Source organism: Sapajus apella, unplaced genomic scaffold (genome assembly GCF_009761245.1).
Source record: "Sapajus apella isolate SASKATOON/1434 unplaced genomic scaffold, GSC_monkey_1.0 scaffold30, whole genome shotgun sequence".
NCBI lineage: Eukaryota > Metazoa > Chordata > Mammalia > Primates > Cebidae > Sapajus > Sapajus apella.
Genome location: NW_022436970.1, coordinates 8,153,140 through 8,174,600, shown reverse-complemented (window position 1 = coordinate 8,174,600; position 21,461 = coordinate 8,153,140). Strand labels below are relative to the sequence as shown.

The 21,461-nt window shown below is 37.0% G+C and overlaps 1 protein-coding gene and 1 pseudogene across 10 annotated transcripts in view; one reads left to right on the top strand and one right to left on the bottom strand.

The window, feature by feature from the left end:
- Window positions 1–1,975: 1,975 nt before the first annotated feature.
- RELCH (RAB11 binding and LisH domain, coiled-coil and HEAT repeat containing) overlaps window positions 1,976–21,461 on the bottom strand; it is a 124,097-nt gene continuing 104,611 nt past the window's right edge. For 6 of the 9 annotated variants that reach the window (XM_032293666.1, XM_032293667.1, XM_032293671.1 and 3 more), the window contains 3 exons: window positions 18,535–18,623; window positions 10,992–11,062; window positions 1,980–3,672 (listed from right to left, as the gene is read on the bottom strand). In XM_032293666.1, coding sequence (XP_032149557.1) covers window positions 3,552–3,672; window positions 10,992–11,062; window positions 18,535–18,623 — 281 coding nt within the window. In that variant the 3' untranslated portion in view covers window positions 1,980–3,551. Of the gene's footprint in view, window positions 3,673–10,991; window positions 11,063–18,534; window positions 18,624–21,461 lie in introns of all 9 variants that reach the window. The other 3 variants (XR_004273586.1, XM_032293675.1, XM_032293670.1) reach the window with 1 other exon arrangement.
- LOC116561751 lies at window positions 5,836–6,340 on the top strand (annotated as a pseudogene). The gene has a single exon (XR_004273587.1). The product of XR_004273587.1 is annotated as a thymosin beta-10 pseudogene (transcript).

Genomic DNA, 21,461 nt, shown 5'->3' with positions numbered 1-21,461 from the left:
AAAATGCTGTGATTACAGGCATGAGCCACCATGCCCGGCCCAAAGCTCTTTAAGTGTAACATTAAAGAGCTAAATAAAGTGTAACGTTCTTTAATGTACTGAAAAAATTAGTATATTCTTTACACAAGAATAGTTAAGAAAGTATAATCAGCACAGGATGTTCACTGTAGTTAGCTACTGCAGTTCAAAGATCAGCAGGGTAGTATCTAGAGAAAGTCACATCCTTAAAGTTCAAATAATGGTCCAAAATAGGTTGTTTTAAAAAAATGGGATGATGAAAAGACAGTTTAATACATACTGATCTCAACTCCCTAAACTTTAACAGATACTATTTGAACCAACTTTAAAAAAATAAGAATGTGATAGCAAGTTCACTTGAAACCCCCATTAAAATTACAGTGTAAAGTAGAGTAGTTCACATACCCTAAAAGCACTGTATAATGAGTACGGTATGACTGAAATTATTCACAATTTCGTTCAGGTTGAAAGTCAATTTGATATTTAGCAAAAAAAAAAAATCTCTCTAAAGAGGTGAATGATGCAAACCAATGAAGGTTATAGACACAGATGTATATAGAGAGATACTGCCATCATTCAAACACTGTTCTTGGAAGAAATCAGCTAAATTAGTACTTATAGCACTTCTGGATTTGTGAAAAAATTTAATCTCCGGATTACTCTGGAAACACAGGTATAATTTGAAATTAGCTTTTCATTACTTTGCAAACTTAGTTTTTCATTAAGTTGAATACTTAAAAACTTGTACCGTAAGTTTACTTCTGTTTAAAAAGAATAAGTATGGGAGTTTTATGCCCCAGTCCAAAACTTGGTCTCGATTATTAGTGTCTATCTGGTCTATAATGACAAGACATATTTTACCAAAAACCAAAAAAACACAATGTGAAACAACAAAAAACAAACAAAAAAACACAATGTGAAATCTTAATGATATTAAAATATTTAAGAAGGGAGACTCTCACTTGAAATACACTGTGAATCTTGCCTACTGCTGCCTTTTAAAAAAACATTAGCACTTCAATAAATATATTCATTAAATAATAAAAATGTTCACAATAAAAATATATTATACCCATTCACCTGATAATAAACATACACATATTCTACTATAGTTTGAAGCAAATCAGAATTTAAACATTTTTCTTCCAGTTACCTCTTAAATGTATTAGTTTTTTTTTTTTTTTTGAGACGGAGTTTCGCTCTTGTTACCCAGGCTGGAGTGCAATGGCGCGATCTCGGCTCACCGCAACCTCTGCCTCCCGGGTTCAGGCAATTCTCCTGCCTCAGCCTCCTGAGTAGCTGGGATTACAGGCACGCGCCACCATGCCCAGCTAATTTTTTGTAGTTTTAGTAGAGACGGGGTTTCACTGTGTTGACCAGGATGGTCTCGATCTCTTGACCTCATGATCCACCCGCCTCGGCCTCCCAAAGTGCTGGGATTACAGGCTTGAGCCACCGCGCCCGGCATGTATTAGTTTTATAGCAACATGGTCCCTTTTAAGTAAAAGTAAATAAAAATAGATAATTTACATAAATTATATTTCATTTCTTTTTTTTTTGGGCGGAGTCTTGTAGTGTCACCCAGGCTGGAGTGCAGTGGCACCATCTCGGCTCACTGCAATCTCTGCCTCCTGGGTTCAAGCAATTCTCCTGCCTCAGCCTCCGGAGTAGCTGGGACTACAGGCCTGTGCCACCACGCCCAGCTAATTTTTTTGGTATTTTTCCGGGTTTCACCATGTTGGCTAGGATGGTCTCGATCTCCTGACTTCATGATCCACCCGCCTCGGCCTCCCAAGGTTCTGGGATTACAGGCGTGAGCCACCGTGCCTGGCATAAATTATATTTCTAAATTATTAGTATATTTTCATGAATATAGGTTTTTCTTATTTCCTTTTGTGTAATAGAAAATATAATATTTCAAAATGAAAATAAAACACATAGCCCAAACCAAAACAAAAACATATGCAAAAACATTTTATTTATAATAGATCGACATTTTTGACATGAAAGGTAGCCACTTTCAATTTCTCAGGAATGCCTAGAACCCAACAGTTTTCAGAGAGACTACTTGGTTCACAATTATTTCACTGTAGGTAAATGAAATAATTTCAGAATGAACTTTTTAAATGGCTTTGCCTATGGCAAATCGTTTTATAAACTTGAATGTGTGGTAAGCTAGCTTTCCCAGGAAATGAATGTAATCCAACTACGTTCCAAATGTATTAAACCAGTTTATACAACAAATATGAGAATCACCTATGTGCATCGACTGTGCTCAAACAAGAATTCTCTTTATCAAAATATTCATTTTTCAAAAAGGCCTCACATTAACCCCTCAAACCAATCACCCCTTTCTATATCCAGCACTCTTTTCTACTTCAAGTTGCATGACTGTATAGATAACTGTCAAATTCCAGTGGAGCTGTACACTGACTTAAGACTCTATGTAATATACATCAAACACAGGAAGTCACTGACTTTAAGGGACAAGGTGAAACTAATCAGTAATAATTTAGCCAATGTCATTTTTAGTTTAGAGGGAAAAAAAAGCAGCCCCCAAATGTCCTTAACTTTTCAGTACTTCTCTGTAACACACAGAATGAAAAGATACTCTCTAAAATTAAAATCATTAGAAAATATCTTAAATAAAATGTTTTACATAAATGTTAAATTTCAGATTCAAACTATATTTTCTTCTGTATCTCAATTTGGGAAACATCTCACAATTATAAGCTCTTCTCAGTTACATTTATTTTTGAGCATTTAAATCTACTACACACCAGTTTGTAAAATTCACCTTGGTTACTTCTCCCCATGCCAATGTGCTGTCTTTCCTCAGGTAAGTCCATTGTATGCATCTAAGTGCTGGGGAGGTTTAAATAGCACTTAAAGAATATTCATGAGAATTCTGAAATGAAGGTTTCATCTTTAGCTAATTACTGTAGGATTTGTAATTCAAATCATCACAGCATCCTAAAGAAATACTGTGTGAATAGAATGCACACAATTCCTACAGAACACACAAACTGAAGTCCAAAAGGCACAGAGTAATGCTGGTGGCTCTTTCTAGTCAGTTAAGAAACAATAAAAAGTCTGCATTATTCTTTCATAATTTAAATACTTAAGTAATCTCCACTTTATTTTATAACAATGACTTCAAATTTACATTATTTAAGTACCATTGTAATAGCTTAGTGTATAATACAGATATTTGCGAATATCCCATCCAAAAATTAAAAAAAAAAATTCTTCACTATATATATATTTATATAAAAATTATTCTGAAAGACAAGAACATAGACAAGGGACTTGGTACAGACCAACAACTCGATTTTCTATCACCACAGTTGTAACTCCAAAATCAACAAATATACAGCAGTAATCAAAAGCAGTGCAAATATCTTTGGAGGTTAGGATAAAATTATAATGCAAGAACATAAAACTGAGGAAATAAAAAAGGCAAGTACTTCAAGTACAAGGAACCAGTCTGCTTGAGGTCCACCTTAGTGTTTACTGGGGCGTCCTTCCTGCTTCTACTTCTTTCTCTGAAACACATTGGCCAACATGGCACCTGATGTTGTCAACTGGCCCATTTTGTTCAAAAACTTGGTCTTTGTATCTTCACTCACTAAGCTTGCAGCAATTGACATTGAGCTAGGAAAGAAAATTTAAAATTCATGTAAAGCAATTAAAAAACCAAAATAACATCTTTTTTTTTCATTTCTTTAGTAGCATATCCTGAACAAATACACTCTGTATTGGCATCACAAAAGGGAAACTAATATTTTGGAAGGTAGTTTGTCTATTCCATACTGGGTTTGGGGCTTTCACGTTCATCATCTATAGTAAAGGAAGCATCTGTGTGGTGGTTAGGAAGAAGTCTGAGGCTGCACTGAATCTTGGCTCTGTTTACGAGCTATGTGATCTAAGGTAAATTATTTAATCTTATCTGTAAAACGAGGAGGATTCTATCTGCCACCCAGGGTTATTAGAATTATATTAATACAACTCTAAAGAGCTTAGTATAGTGCTAGGCACATAATAGCATGATGTAATTGTTAGTAGTTATTCTTTATCACCTCATTTAATTCTTACAGAAATCTTGGAAGATAAATATTATTAGTATTTTCACAAATGAGAAAATTAAATCACAGTGAGGTTTTTGTCCTGTGCTGATAATAATCCTACGGTATATTCCTTTTTTTGGGGGGACATTCCTTTTTTGGGGAATGTCCTGAATTGCCAGTTGCATTGATTTCAATCAGGTTCACATCCATTTCTTCTTTCTTTTTCACCAACCTGCTATGTCGGGATAAACACAATCTAAATGTCCACTAAAGATTGCTGATTTATCATAGTACTGAACAGAAACAGAATACTGATCAAGCACAATTTTTCAATGACCTGACAACTGTCCTATAATAGACTCAGGAATCCAGTTTATTGCCTTGTGGCTTTGGCCAAGATGTTTTAGATCTCTCTGACTCAGTTTCCTCATCTGTAAAACACAGCTTGCGATTTCTGTTGCAAAACATTCTGAGGATTTAAGATAACATGTCTGAACATGTCAAAGACAACATGTGGCAAGCAGTAGGTGCTCACCATGTCTACTCAGCAGTTGAATCTACTGCACGAGGTGTGTGCTGCCGTAGAGGACACCCAGGTCTATGCAGTCTATGAGGGTGTGCACTGCGAATTACTCAAGTTAAAAACCCAACCACAACCCCCACCTTGAAAATCCTCACATTGCTCTTCTGACAGTACACCAATGGTTCTCTTTCCTGTTGCTTCTCTTTACACAAAGTAATCTTCTCTAAGGTTCAGTACTTGGCTCTTGTTTCTTCAACAGTAAAACTTAGTTTCAATGTTTCAAATTGAATCGCATCCCTTTTCCCGAGGGTCAGTCCCACATCACTATTATTTGCTAGATAAAGCCAATATCTCAAGCTTTTGTTCACACACTAACTTTACAAATTAAACTCCCCATTTTAATTCTTCCCCCACTTTTTTTTTTTTTTTTGCCAGTGGTTCTGCCATTTTCCTCTGTTCCTAACAGTGAATTCAATAGCTCCTTCTACTTCTATTTCAAACCAGTCTCCAAGTCCTGTGACCTTATTCTTTGAAGTATTTCCTCTGTTTCTTTTTACTTCCATTGCTAATACTTCACAACTCAGTGATTCCAAGTCTTGCATCTTTAAATATCAGATTAACTTCTAAAAGTCACTTCTTGATATCACATCTTAGCTCAGACATCTTTAATGCTACGTACCACCTACAAGATAAAATGTGCTTTGCATTCAAGAAATGCAGCAATCTATTTCTTGTTTTTCCATACCACTGTCACTATCTCTTTGACCTGCTCAGTCAGCTTTGCCCAGTCGATTGTTCAATCACTCTCACATCTTTCTCTCTATCCATTGACTACCCATCTTTCAAAGCCCAGCTGAAGTCCTACGGTGCCTTTCCTTAACACTCGAGCTTTTCAGTGCTCTTCCTTTTCTTTAGAAAACTCATTGTAAATCAAAAGATAAGTATGATTTACATGTACATCTAGAAAAAGGGGATCTATGGGTCAGACCACAGTTGAGATATCAAGTTTTAATGATATTCTCAGAGGAGGCCAATGACGATGTTAAGGAGTCTGGAAACTGTAAGAGGTAAAAATGAAAGAAATGAAGAATATTTGGTCTGGAGAAGATTTAGGTGACTTAACTGATGCCTCCGTATGTCACATGTGAAAAAACTGGATATATAATGTATATCTGCAGGGGTATATATATCTACATAAGTCTACTGATACACATCACAGTCACCTGGAAAACTGTTTTGAAAATGCAGATGCTGGTCTCTTGCTGCAGCAACGCAAGTGGGAGCACCAGGAGCCCGGGCTTGGAGCGGGACCGTACGGATTGTTTTAAGAAAATGGCAGACAAACCAGACATGGGAGAAATTGCCAGCTTTGATAAGGCCAAACTGAAGAAAATGGAGACGCAGGAGAACACCCTGCCAACCAAAGAGACCACTGAGCAGGAGAAGCGGAGTGAAATTTCGTAAGATCCTGGAGGATTTCCTGCCCCTGTCATCTTCGAGACCCTGGTCCTGATGTGGAGGAAGAGCCACCTGCAAGATGGACACGAGCCACAAGCTGCACTGTGAACCTGGGCACTCTGTGCGGATGCCACCGGCCTGTGGGTCTCTGAAGGGACCCCCCCCAATCAGACTGCCAAATTCTCCGGTTTGCCCCAGGATGTTATAGAAAATTATTTGTATGAATAATGAAAATAAAACACATCTCGTGGCAAAAAAAAGAAGAAAAAAAAAAAGAAAATGCAGATGCCTAGGCTTAATCCAGTGCTTTTGATTCTTTCCATCTGAGGCAGAAGGCCCAGGTCTATATTACAAAGCTTTCCAGTAAGAAAAAAAAAATCATTGGATTACAGCAATTCCACTCCCACTCCAAGACAGAGTGTAAATTTTTATCAGTTTTATAAAGGGGTCTGTAACACTCCCCCACCCCTCTACCAGATAATAAAGACCTGTTTTCGAGGGTGTAGGCATTTTGGAAAGGGAGATTTTAATCCAAGAAAAGAGAAATTTAAAAAAAAGTTATAAAATGAAATGGGCTGCCTAATAAAGTAATGTGCATCCTTACTGCAAGTTTTCAAGCAAATCTCAGATCTTTCCATTGCAACTAATATCCCTGTCTTCTTTAAAACTATTTATGTCCTCTATTATTTAACTCTTTCCTTCTCTTTAAAATCTCCATTTGGGTCAGGCACGGCAGCTCACACCTGTAATCCCAGCACTTTGGGAGGTCCAGGTGGGTAGATAACATGAAATCAGGAGTTTGAGACCAGCCTGGCAACATGGTGAAACCGCCTCTCCAGTAAAAATACAAAAATTAGCTGGGTGTGATGGTATATGCCTGTAATCTCAGCCACTTGGGAGGCTGAGGCAGGAGAATTGCTTGAACCCGGGAGGCGGAGGTTGCAGTGAGCCAAGATGGCACCACTGCACTCCAGCCTGGGAGACAGAAAGAGACTCTGTCTCGAAGAAAACAAAAACAAAAACAAAACAACCCCCTCCAACAAAAACAAAATCTCCACCTGATTTCTAACGCCATTCTGGTTTGCCTTCTATTTCTCAGTGAAGTTTTTCCATATGCATCTTAAATTTTGGTCTCTAATTCCATGCCTGGTCACCTTCTCCCCATCAGAGCTGCCTTTTCAGGTGGTGTCCTTTATCTACCCCTATTCCAACTGTAAGCCTTTAATTACCACCTATACGCTGCTAATGGTTCTTAAGTCTCAATGAACTGCCTATAGTGTTTCTCTACCTGTGCCTCACATTTTAAATATTCCTCTTCAGAATAGTTCTTTCATAGTTCCATTTTGCTGTATTTTATCATCATCTGTTTAAATGTTCACATCAGAAATGTAGGAATCTTTTGATTCTGTTCTCTTTCACTCTTAATCTGCTGCCAAGTTAAATTGAGTTTACATATGAGATATGTATCTCAAATCCATCTTCTCATATTCATTGCCATACACTGGCATTATAACATGGTGGTTAAGATCATGGTCTCATGATCATACTGCCTGGGCTCTGGTTCCTCCACTTAGTAGCTATGTGGCCTCTGAGCAACTTAACTACCTCCCTGTCATCTGTAAAACGAGAATAGTAAAAGTATCTACTTTGTAGGGTTAGTATGACAGTTATTAGCAAATATATGAAAAATGCTTAGAATGGTATCTGGTTCATAAGCATTATTTACTGTTACCTTCCCATCCAAGCCCACACTTCCTCTCATCATGTATTCCTATTACAGCTTTTTTTTTTTTTGAGACGGAGTTTCGCTCTTGTTACCCAGGCTGGAGTGCAATGGCGCGATCTCGGCTCACCGCAACCTCCGCCTCCCGGGTTCAGGCAATTCTCCTGCCCCAGCCTCCTGAGTCGCTGGGACTACAGGCACGCGCCACCATGCCCAGCTAATGTTTTGTATTTTTAGTAGAGACGGGGTTTCACCATGTTGACCAGGATGGTCTCGATCTCTTGACCTCGTGATCCACCCGCCTCGGCCTCCCACAGTGCTGGGATTACAGGCTTGAGCCACCGCGCCCGGCCCCTATTACAGCTTTCTAATCTGTTCTACCCACTTCCCTATTCACTAGAGTCCGGTTCCTGAAGAGGGATTCTCAAGGTGTGGTTCCTAAACATGCAGCATTAGCACCACCTGGGAACTTGTTATCAATACAAATTCTCAGACTCCACTCAGATCTTCTGAATCAAAAACTCTGGGGATGGTACGCAGCTATTTTCAGGTGATACTAACGGACACTAACGCTTGACAATCAAAAGTTCCTAAGTGTTGGCTACAGGTAGCAGGCCAAATCCAGCCTGCTGTTTTTGTAAATATTTACTGAAACACAGCCATGTGCATTCATTTACACATTGTCAAAGACTGCTTTCCTGCTACAACAGCACAGTCCAGCTGAGTAGCTGTGACAGACATTGTATGGTCTCCCAAGTTTAAAATAATATTTACCATCTCTCCAAAAAAGATTGCCAACACCTGGCCTATAAGATAAAGTCCAAATCTCCCAGTGTGGCACACAGAATTCTTTATTGTTTGATGCCCGCCTACCTTTATACACTTATCTCTACCATTCTCCCACATGTAGTTCATGCTGTAGCTTTACTTACAGTTCCCAAATACACTCATCGGTAACTTTTGTCATGTTGCACAGTGCTGATTTTTCTGCATGTCATCCTCTTTTTCTCTTCCTTTTTCTTCCCTAGTCAGCCATTCATATCTGAACACTCCTGTGTTTCTTTTTCCTTGGAACCACTGCAGGCATTGTTTTAGTGTTTATCTATATTTTTAGCTTCTTTTTCCCACTTTCAGCTGTGAATTCCCCGAGGGAAGGGGTTGCAATTTGCTCAAGCTCATCTCTGTGAACAGCCCATGGTAAGCACTCTGAATTTCACTTACTGCTGAATGAATATAAGAAGGGTACCAAAATAGTTGTGCATAAATTTTCTGCCTGCAGATCACTGCTTTTCAAACTTTTCTGACACAGATCCATAGTCAGAGACACATTTTAAGTGATGACTTATAGCACTTACACAGCTAACTGATGTTTCACAAGAAACATTCATCCTTACAACTTGGGATGTATTCTCTATTTGATTCTATTTCTTGGGACGAAATACTTATCATAACCAATTGAATTAATTAATGTACTAACATCATGATCTGCAGTTTGAAAAACACTGCTTTTAACCCAGGCTCTTTGAAGGTGAAACATTTGCATGCATCATCTTTGTATTCCCCATAGCAAAGGGGAGAGCTCTTCACAGACATAGATATCTTTATCTGCACCCACTATCGCTTTTCCTTCCATCTTAGAAGCAGTTCCTTTTACTGTTTAAGGCTTTCTTCTTGCACTTTTGATCTACAATAGACTTCTGAGGAAGGGTGGGGTCAAGGAAGGTTTCCCTGAAGAGGCAACATCTAAGCTCTGTCCTCAAGGATGAATAGAAACTAGCCAGGCAGAGTAAGAATACTCCTGGCAGACAGAATCATATGTGTAAAAACCTGAGGAGAGCAGAAGCTTGCCCTGAATCTGATTAAGTCTCTAGATCTAGACCCAGCTACTAAATATACAGGAAATATAGAAGAACATGTTAAAAGGCAGAAGAGAAATGCAATCAGTAAAATTCAGATGGTGGGAAACTCTATAGGACTCAGTTTCTTCAATAAGTAAATCATATGGAGAAAAAAGCAACAGAAGGGTAACATTCTGTCTATGGGTTAAAGGAGACCTAACATAGCAACCAATTGCAATGTATAGAACTCATTTGGATCCTGATTCAAAGAAACAAACTGTAAGGAAAGACAACCAACCAACCACTGACATTTGTGAAACAAGGAGAAATTTGAACAAAGGCCAGATAGTTGATGATATTAAGTTGTTATTATTATGTTGGTGTGTTAATGATATTGTGTTTATGTTATTTTTAAAATAATACTTATCTATGGAAGAGAGGGAGAAGTAGGTGGGGTATGGATGAAATTGAAGCTGGGCTATGGTTATATGTTCAGAAATTAATTATATTTTGTTTATCTTTTTGTTTGTTAGAAAATCTCTATAGATAGCCACTAATAATATAGAAGATGTGAATGTTTATTGTTTGAACCCTCCATGGCTAAAATGGTAGGTATGTATGAAGATTGCTTCCATCCTAAGATGCTTTATAACGTAAGGGTTCTAACATCAAAGACATATGTGTGTTGCACATGGGGAACAGGGAGGAGCACATGTGTGAGCGTGTGTGTGTGTTTCTAGACTGATAGGATGAAGCTCTTATTCCTGGTAGTCAGCCTTGAAGAAAATACTTTTGAGCTTTTTATATCTAAGAGTCCATTTAAGATGCTCAAGGTTTATACACAGTCCATCTGTAAATAACTCCACTCCTGAGAGCCCAACATTATACTCTTTCACATCTATGCTTATGTTTTCATTTTACTGAATACTTGGATTCTAATTAGTTTGATTAGAAGCATGTGACTAGAACATTCCCAAGTTTATAATCCTTTATGCAGTATGTTGTTCATCTTACAACTGTGTCACAAGTCTCTTGACATTATTTTGAACAGTGAGTGAATAATCCAGCTACGTATCAGAATTTTGTTGGAAGCTTTTAAATGTACAGATCCCTAGGCTGACTGAGAATATTGAAAGGAAGGCAAAGGACATGGGGTAGAGACCTGAATTTTAAATTCCCCAGATAATTATGATGAGATGGTTTATGGACCAGCGTTTGAGAACCAATGACTTAAATCATTTTCTTGTTTTCCAAACAAATGACTATAACATAACACAAAATGATACATTATACTCATTGATAGCAAATTTAGATAGAGAAATTAAGGTTAACATGTAGCCTTAAAAAAAGAATTAATGTCTTACCCTTGAGGCTCTTGGACGGTCTTGTTTTCTACTTTTTGTTCACATTCTTTTATCATGGAACTTAAAATAACCTGATTAAAAAAATTTACTTTAGTGAAATACAGTTTACATAGTAAAATACTATGGTTTAATCTAATGTTTTAATTTAATTTTTAATATTCCCATAAGCTAATATGTTAATTAAAAATTTAGTTTTGGCAGTTACTTTGTTAAAGGAATTCATACTAGATTGCTAGATTAGGCACAGAAATAGCTTTAAAAAATCTCAATCATATAACAATAATTTAGTTTGATTTTCACTAGTCTTCTTTCTAAATGTTTTCTATTCTCCCTTAGCTTCCCCACCATCTAATGTTAAAAGTAAAATTTATATACATCTATATATTTAACATACACACATACTGTGGTCACATACTTTCCCAGCAAAAGCTGTTCTATGCCCCTTTCCTTTCTCCAGGTTGCAAAAAGCAAGATCCCTTATTTTAATGTAATATAAGGGATATGAAATATAATGAAATATATTATACTGAAATATAATATAATGAAATATAAGGGATATGCTAGGTGGCTAAAAGTTAACACCATTCCTGCAGGGAGACTGAGTCAGTGATAGAAAGGGTAGAGAGATCTAAACTGCTGCTCTAATATCTGGCAACCACACCAGAAAATGCATGGCTCTTCTGAATATTCTTGGTCCATGTTTGGGCATGGAGGTCACTAAAAAAATATTTAATGTCTACCTACTACATGCTAGGCACCTTTTTAGACAGTGGGGATAGAGTAAATAAAACAGACAAATATTACCTTCTTGTGGAGCTTATGTTCTAGTAAGAGAGATAGATATACAAAAAGCAGGTAAATTATGTAGTGTATTAGAAAGCGATAGGGTTTTAGAAAAAGCATTGAGTAAGATAAGGGGTACTAGGAAGACCAAAGTGGAAAATGGTACAATTCACATGGAGGTGTTCACAGTAGGCTTCATGGAGATGGTAACATTTAAGTAAAAACATGAAGGAGATGGAGGAGTAAGTGCTGTAGACACTAGGAAGAGACTGCTCAAAGGCTGTGGGGTGGGGGTAGACCTGCCATGTCCTAAGGAAAGGGGCCAGGGTGGGTGCAGGGTGAGCAAGGGAGAGAGGATAGAAGATGAGGTCTTAGATGTACTAGAAGAGAGGGCCGGATCCTATAGTGCCTTGTAGATTACAGTAAGGACTTTGGGCATTATTCTGAGAGAATGAAACTTTTATCATGTGGGAAATTCTAGATTACCCTTTTTTGAATGTAATCTCTGCTTCCCCACTCTCTTGTCTTACAGGTTATAGCATTTGTTTGTTTGGCTAGTTATTTGCTTTTTGGTTTTTAAGGGGATTTTTTTTTTTTTTAATTTTTCTTTCTCCTCCTTGCATTGTCCCGGTTTCCTCCAGTAGCCTCCTTCTTTCTTCTATATTTTCATCTGTCTTTGGTATTCTAGGTTTTTCTCAAATGACTGGTAATCTTGGGAAATCTGCTAATGACTGGGACACCAAAATGTGGATTAGAATCTCTTTATGCATGGGTAGACGTCATTTCAAGTTGAATATGGCACAAACCTAACGTTCTGTTGATCTTTTTTTCCCATGGGTATAATAATCCTGACTGCCAGCATTAGAAGGGTAATGAGGTGTCCCATCATTAACTAGCTGTCACTTATTTTCCCTTTTTTCAGCATGGTTTGATCTATAAGTGCATACCTCACTACCGCTATCAGCTATGCCTGATATCTCAAGTCCACAGAGTAAAGCTCTAGTCTCCCTTCAAGGTTGGAGAGGGAATCTGGGAATCTATCTGCTCCTTTTAAAGTCTTTAAATTCATCCTCTTACTCAGTCCAACCATACCCTAATGAAGGTAGGGTGATCTGTGGTGAAACAGGCTTGCTTCTTATTTGCCCTGTCCTACAGACTTAGATTTCGCATTTATCTTGGAAGCCAGGATCCTCAACAAAACACTAGCAAACTTAATCCAGCTACATATAAAAGGAATTCTACAATATAACCAAGTGGGATTTATCCCAGGAATGCAAGGTTGGTTTAATACTCCAAGATAAATTAATGTACTACACTGTATCAATAGAAGAATAAACAACCTCATGATCACCTCAACTGATGCAGAAAAAATTTGACAATATCTAACCTCCCTTCACAATAAAAACATTCAAAAACTAGGAATAGATGGAAACTTCCTCAAGTTGATAAAGGGCATCTAATTAACATACAAAGCAAAACTGAAAAGAACTAAAAGGGGAAGTAGACAATCCTCAGTCATAACTTTTAACAAGTCTTTCAACAGCTGACAAAACCAGCAGGTCACAAAAAAATTGATACAAAGATAGAATTGAACCACAAAACTAACTAACTTTATTTTATTGAAATATATAAAACAGTATACCTAATAATCGCAGAAGGTATATTATTTTCAAATGCCACATTGATTATAATCTGGGCCATTAGGATAATTTTAACAAATTTCAAAGGACTGAAATCAGATATGTTCTCCAAATGTAGTTAAGTTAGAAATCAGTAACAAAAATATCACTAGATAATTCCCACTGTCCCTCAATTAAACAAACCCCATGGGTCAGTAATGAAATACTGGAAATAAAACTCTAATTGGAACTAAATGATAATAAAGATAAAATATAGCAAATGCATGGGATACAGCTAAAGCAATACTTAAAACCTTAAATTCATAGCTGGGCATGGTGGCTCAAACCTTCAATCTCAGCACTGTGGGAGGCCACGGTGGGTATATCACTTTAACTCAGGAGTTTGAGACCAGCCTGGGCAACATGGCAAAACCTTGTCTCTACTAAAAATATAAAAATTTAGCTGGGCATGGTGATGCACGCCTGTAGTCCCAGCTACTCAGGAGGCTGAGGTGGTATGATCAGTGGGAGATGGAGGTTGCAGTGAGCTAAGAAGGTGCCACTGTACTCCAGGATGGGCGACGGGGAGGCTCTGTCTCAAAAAACAAACAGAAAGCCAAAACCCTTAAATTCATATATTAGAAAAGTTTAAAAATGACCTAAGCTTCCTCCTCAAGAAGTTAGAAAAATAGAATAAAAACAAACTTAAACAAAATAAAAGGAAATAAAGATGAAAATGGATATAAATGAAATAGAAAAGAGCAGTAGGGAAAAATCAGCATAGCTAAAAGTTCAATATTTGAGAAGATTAGTTCAAAACTAACTTTAAAAGAAAGAAAGAAAAATAAAACAGGCTGGGCATGGTGGCTTATGCCTGTAGTCCCAGCGCTTCGAAAGGAGAGCTAAATAAATATAAGATACAGCATGTTGTATATAGGAAGACTCAAAATCATACAGAAGGCTCCCCAAATTAATTTACAGAATCAATTCAATTTCAATCAGAATCTAAATAAGATCCTTCTTGGAACCTGTCAATTTAATACTAAACTTTACATGAGGAAGCTAAGGGTCATGAACAGTCAAAACATTTCAAAAAGGACAGGACACTGGACTTGTCCTACTGGGTTTCTGGACTTTTAAACAAGATAACTGTAATAAAGACAGCATATCATTTTTATAATAATTGACAAAGAAATCAGTGAGAAAGAATGCTGCCCAGTAACAGACATGTACATACTTTGGAACTTCATATAAGACAGAGGCAGCATTGCTAATCAGTGCAAAAAGGATGAACTGTTCAATAAACAATACTGAATACTGAAATAACACACTGTCCATATAGAAAAAAAAAATATAACTGAAGTGCTAGCTCATATCATACATAAAAACCAATTCCAGTAAAATTAAGAATTTTATTGTATAAAGTCAGTTTAAAAAATTTCAGAAGTATAGGAAATAATGTCTTTTAGAAATGATCAATCTGACTATTAACAAATTAAGAGTCAGTGTTTAAAGATGCCAAAAATATGAAAACACGTATCATAAATTGGAAAAAGATAGTCATAAAACATAAAACTGACGAAGTATTGGTATATTCCAGATATATAACAAACTTTTAAAAACTAACGGTTTAAAAAGACAGCCTAAATGAAAAATAGGCAAAAAACCTAAACAGACTTTAATAGAATACAACTCATCAACAAGCATACCAAAAGATGCTCAAATTTGACAGCAGAGAAATGCAAATCAAAACCACAATGGTAATTTTATACCCACCAAATTAGAAAGTCTATCAATACCAAGTGTTGGTAAACATAGGAACTAAAAGGGTACTCCCATACATTGCCTAGAGGTATAAATTGTTAGCATTTTGGAAGACAATTTGGCATTAGCAGGCAAAACTGAAAATGTGTACACTGTACAACTTGTTGATTCTCTCCTATGTATATCTCACAAACTTGCACATGTGCATCATAAGATGCTTGTAATTCTGTTTGTAGTAACAGAATACTGGAAACAACACCGATTTTCCCAAAAAGAAGAATGAATAAAATATGGCATAGTCATACAAAGGAATATTCAGTAAGGACAATAAAAGAACTACTTTTGTAAACAAATATCAATAAGAATGAAACTTATAAACAGGGCCGGGCGCAGTGGCTCACGCCTGTAATCCCAGCACTTTGGGAGGCCGAAGCGGGTGGATCATGAGGTCAAGAGATCGAGACCATCCTGGTCAACATGGTGAAACCCCGTCTCTACTAAAAATACAAAAAAATTAGCTGGGCATGGTGGCGCGTGCCTGTAATCCCAGCTACTCAGGAGGCTGAGGCAGGAGAATTGCCTGAACCCAGGAGGCAGAGGTTGCGGTGAGCCGAGATCGCGCCATTGCACTCCAGCCTGGGTAACAAGAGCGAAACTCCGTCTCAAAAAAAAAAAAAAGAAACTTGTAAACAAAATGAGTGAAAAAAGCAAATCAAATAAGAATACATACAGGAGATTCCATATACACAGGATAGGAGAAATATGCAAAATTAAACAATATGTTGTTTAGGGATAAATAAATATGTGGTAAAATAATAAAAACAAAATATGGTAATACAAAATTCTGGGCAAGTGTTAAACTTGCAGGATCACAAGAGAGGGGCATGATTAGGGAGGGGCATATATGGAACTTTTAAGATATTGATAATTTTCTATTTCTTAAGCTAGATAGTAATTATATGGGTGTTAGTTTAATTATTATTATTTAAAAATTTTTTACTTCTTTTTTCCCTCATCATCTTTGTGACAGTATAATTACTGTTTTTTAAACCATACTGATGGTTAGTCATAGTCTTCTGTGTCAATTTGGCTACGATATAGTACCCAGTTATTTAATCAAACAGTGACACAGGCTGTGAAGGTATTTTGTAGATGTGATTAACATCCACAATAAATTGATTTTAAGTAAAGGAGATTATTGTCCTCAAAAATATGGGTAGGCCTCATCCAAGCAGTTGAAGGCTTTATGAGCAAAAAGTGAGGTTTCCTGAAGAAGGAATCTACCTCAAACACTCTTGAGTTTTCAGCCATATTTTGGACTGAAGCCTGCAACATAAATTCCTGCCTGAGTGTTCTGTCTTATGGTCTCTCCTACATATTTTGGACTTGCCAGCCCCCTCAACTGCATAAGCCAATTCCTTAAAATAAATCTCTTAATATATCATATTGGTTTTGCTTCTCTGGAGAACTCTGACTAATACAAACACATATGTAATATAGCCTTTGAATGTATATCCTACACTTTACATTATAAAATGGTATTTTTTTTTTTTTTTGAGATGGAGTTTCGCTCTTGTTACCCAGGCTGGAGTGCAATGGCGCGATCTCGGCTCACTGCAACCTCCGCCTCCTGGGTTCAGGCAATTCTCCTGCCTCAGCCTCCTGAGTAGCTGGGATTACAGGCACGCACCACCATGCCCAGCTAATTTTTTGTAGTTTTTTAGTAGAGACGGGGTTTCACCGTGTTGACCAGGATGGTCTCGATCTCTTGACCTCGTGATCCACCCGCCTTGGCCTCCCAAAGTGCTGGGATTACAGGCGTGAGCCACCGCGCCCGGCCTATAAAATGGTATTCTTTTGGCAGAGGGAAGAGAATAGGCAAAGGCATGGAAGCAGAAGACGATGTTATGTGGTGGGAGATGAATTAGTTTGGCATGGCTGGGGCAGAGTGTGTGATGGAGGAGGAAGGGAGAGGAATGAAACCATCAAGATGAACAGATGTCAGATGATAAAAGGCCTTGTATGTAAGAAACTTGTAAAGGGTTTTTAACAGGAGAATAGCATGAGGAGATTTATACTTAGAAAAAGTACTTTGGATATAGTGCGAAACAATAGTAGAAAGCTAAGATTGGAGAAAAATTAGGATATTCTACAATGGTTTCAATGAAATAACAATCAAGGATTCAACTAACAGGGTGGCACAGGTATAAAGAAAGGGAAGAGATTAGAAAGGCATTATGAAACTAAAGAACTAATTGGATATATTCTAGGTTAACTATCAGGTATACGACTTGGGGAGAAAGCAGTATGGCATTAGCTAAAGTGGGAGACAGAGAGTAATTCTGGTTGCAGGGATTGGCCATGCTGAATTTTACATGATGCCTGTGGGACATGCAGGTGGAATCAACAGGTGGCAGAACATGAAGTTCTACGGCTCCAGCATGGGGTTAGAGCAGAAGTTGAAAATTTGTGTGATATAAACATACAGTAAAAGTAAGTTAGCTGATGAGTACGGATGAACTTGTTCATGGAGAATAATTCTAATGAATGAAAAAGGAAACATTTAAAGGTGAGGTAAGAAAAGAAGGGAGATTGGGAAGAACTGACTAGAGAAGTAAGAAAAAAACAGGAATACAAGTGGAGTCCCAGGAGCCACAGGAGTTTTGAAACAGAAGATGCTGCAGAGAGACCTGAAGCTATAAGAACTAAAAAAAGTCCTGTCAGGGTGGCAGCTTGGTCATGAGTGATCTTAAAGATGCCAGTTTCAATGGATTAATGTGACGCAAGGAATATGTACCAATAGACACTATAAAAGTTGAGAGAGTAAATGTGGATGATCAGGAAGAATAAGAGACTTGGAGAGGGATGAAAGGAAGTTTTTGCTATTTAGGAGTGGAGAGTCAAACATTGTAAAAGGAAAAGCTGATAGAAAAATAGGTTGAAGATACAGAATAGGAAATAAATGATACACAGGGTTTTGGAGGAAACAGGAGGGGAAGCAGGGGACAAATAGCATGAAATAAAATAGTTATAAGGAAATGAAGACAGAAAACAGAAACTCTGCATCTAAGAAAGTTATTGGTCAGAGATAACTAACATTTTATAGTTAAATTTTCACATACATTATCTTATTAATGTTTCATTATATTAAATGAAGGAGAGTGTACTATCTCTAATTTTGACAATTAAAGAGAGGCTCAAAGATGTTAAAGAGCTGCTGAAGGTATCACATCTTGTAAATAAATTGATAAAATGACATTGAGCTAGATTTAAAACAATTATGATAGCATATCATAAGCCTCATACAGAGAAGAATGCAAGTGTGTATATGAGGTATTAAAAACACGAACATGGCAGTGCTAATCACAGTGGCTCACCTCATGCTCTGGAGAGAGATGTTCCATGTCAGTCCGTAAACATCTGAGACCCGGTAAAAAGTGATTAACCATTAAATCCTCTGAAATGACTTGGGACAAGGTAGTTAAGGTAATTAAACGAAACCAAACTGGTATGTCCAACAGAACAACCGAGTTACTACCATATAAAACAGACGCCTTCTTAGATGAGGCTTATGGCATGCTGATCACTCAGAGTAACGAGGCTCCCCTCAAGTGTGAATCCTCAGTTGCAGAAAGTAAGTTATTTATCAGGAGTCAATTGTGTTTATTCACACAAATCTATTGATGTCAGTGGTATTCATCATTTAAATTACAGAATATCATGTAAATGTATAAAATGAGCATAACAATTAAATCATGTAACCTAATCAGATGTTTCAGTGAATATGAAGGAAGTATCAAAAGTAAGAAAATGAATGTTTCCATGACAACTAAGTTGAAAGTTTTGGGGAAAATTGATAAATGCAAATTGCTTAAAACATTGCTGTTGAATTATTATGTATAAGACAATTGTGAAAGATTGAGAGAAATATAATAATCTAGAAAAACTCTATACTGCTTATCAGAAATATTTCTGAATCCTCTTTAAAGAACTTTAACCTGAAAATTATAAACAATTGCATTACAGATGTGATTTACCTGAGAAAGAAGATGTTTAACTATAATCAACAGATTCACACAAAAGAAATGCCTACATCAAAAGACTGGTAAAAGAAAATACATATATACATTTTAAGTTAAAATAAGTTATCTAAGGTAGATACCCTTTTCCTGATTTCTTGCTTTAACCATTCTGTTAAACTGACCTACTGTGGGTGTTGACTGAGTTGGATAACAGAGCTTTTGCTGTAATAAGAACGTTTGCTAAGTTTAGGATTCCTTGTAGTTCTTAGTCATCTTTGAGTTTTAGTTGATATCTTGACCTTAAAAGGTATCAGGAAAGCAGATGCATTTCTCCAGAAAACAATTCATCTTGTTTATTCACATCAATTCTGATACATTCTCCATTTAATCTAGTTGTTAGCCATGTAAAACTAGCTTCTATTTAATATCACACCACAAAAATGCCAGTAAAGGAGTTTCCTTATAAAAATGACTTAGTGGAAAAAATGAATTTCATTAAGAAAAAAATCAGTGTAACTATTGCTTTGAAAATACAGTTATAAATAAAAATTGTTCACAAAGCTCCTATAAGTGATTAATAAATCACTTATTATGGCTGCAACCTAATGATTATGTAGTCTTGCTTTCTAGATATAGGGAAAGTGGCACCAAAATATAACTGTGAATGACCTTTGAATTAGTGGAGTCTGATCTAGAGAAATATGGGCATGGACTGAGAATCTGAAGATGGCCCTACTTAGAAGAGGGAAATCACTTTCCTTTTCCTCTCTTTCTACTCACTGTTGGGGCTTACCTTTTCCCTATGGATCAATCTTTCTCAAGGATTGGAAACTCAGAGGTAATTACTTCCATCAGATATTAGGAGTCACCTTTACTTCACTGGTGAATGACGGTTAGCCTCTGACTGCTAACAATGAAAGGAGATTCATAGATTATTAAGGGAGATCACTGCATTTTAGATAGCTCAATTATGAAGTTTTTTTATAAATGAAATCAGCCTGTTACCTCTGCTTGTTAGTGTTAGCTCTGTACCTTAGCTGCACAGTGTGCCTAATCATCCTTTTACCTAACCCCTCCCCCTCTTTTTTTTTAATTGAGACAGAGTCTCCCTCTATCACCAGGCTGGAGTGCAGTGGTGCAATCTTGGCTCACTGCAATCTCCACCTCCTGGAGGTTGCGGTGCCTCAGCCTCAGCCTCTCATGTAGCTGAGACTATAGGAGGGCGCCACCATACCCAGCTAATTTTTTGTATTTTTAGAAGAGACAGGGTTTTACCGTGTTAGTCAGGATGGTCTTGATCTCCTGACCTCACAATCTGCCTGCCTTGGCCTCCCAAAGTGCTGGGATTACAGGCGTGAGCCACCATGCCTGGCAAAACCTTTAAAATACCTTTTCATCTACAAGCCATCTCTTCTCCAGGTTAAGTATTCCTAAATTCCTTCAAACTTTCCTTAAATGTGACTTCGTGACTTATGCCAAAATGTTACACACTACGGTTTTTATAATGTCTGCATTAAAACATGATATAGTGCTAAAAGGAACACTCTTCTGATTAGCTTAGCATATAATGGAGTGCAACAGATTAGAACAATGTGATTTTATTAGGGGCCACAACACTGTTGATTCAAGTACAAGTTCTGACTCACGTAGAACTAACACTTTTAGTATTTGAACAGGGACTATTGTTAAGATGGTTCTTCCCATTACCATATTGGTATGAAGACTTTTTACTGTATTTACTCTAGTGATATTCCATGTGTTTATAAACTCACAATAATATTGCTTCTATACAGATTTCTATGCTCTTTGGAAACCACTGCCTTCCCTACTTGGAAAATTTGGTTTTACAGAGATAAACATTTGGATCTTTTGACTTTCCCATTTTCCTTGAGGCATATTCCTTTAGAAACTCTCTGCTATATAAGATTCTACATAACATTTTGCATGAGTTTTAAACATTACTTTCACAAAGTCCAATTAAACATACCAATCTTTTATTTCTTTGAGATACAAACTCTGCGATGTGCCACTGTTGCTTTCTTACAAGGGTCCTATCACTTCTCCAATACTAAAGAATTCTGACTTGCTAATTCAGAATATCAGTTCCTCTTTTTGCTTCCTCTATCTTTCCTAAGTTGAAAATGCCAACAAGAAATCAAGAATAATAAGTTCTGCTTTTAGCGGAACTAAACTTACAGAAGATGTGAATAGTTGAGGTTACAAAATTATTAAATTATTAAAATATGGTGTCATCTATATTATAAAAAACATGGCTCATATCT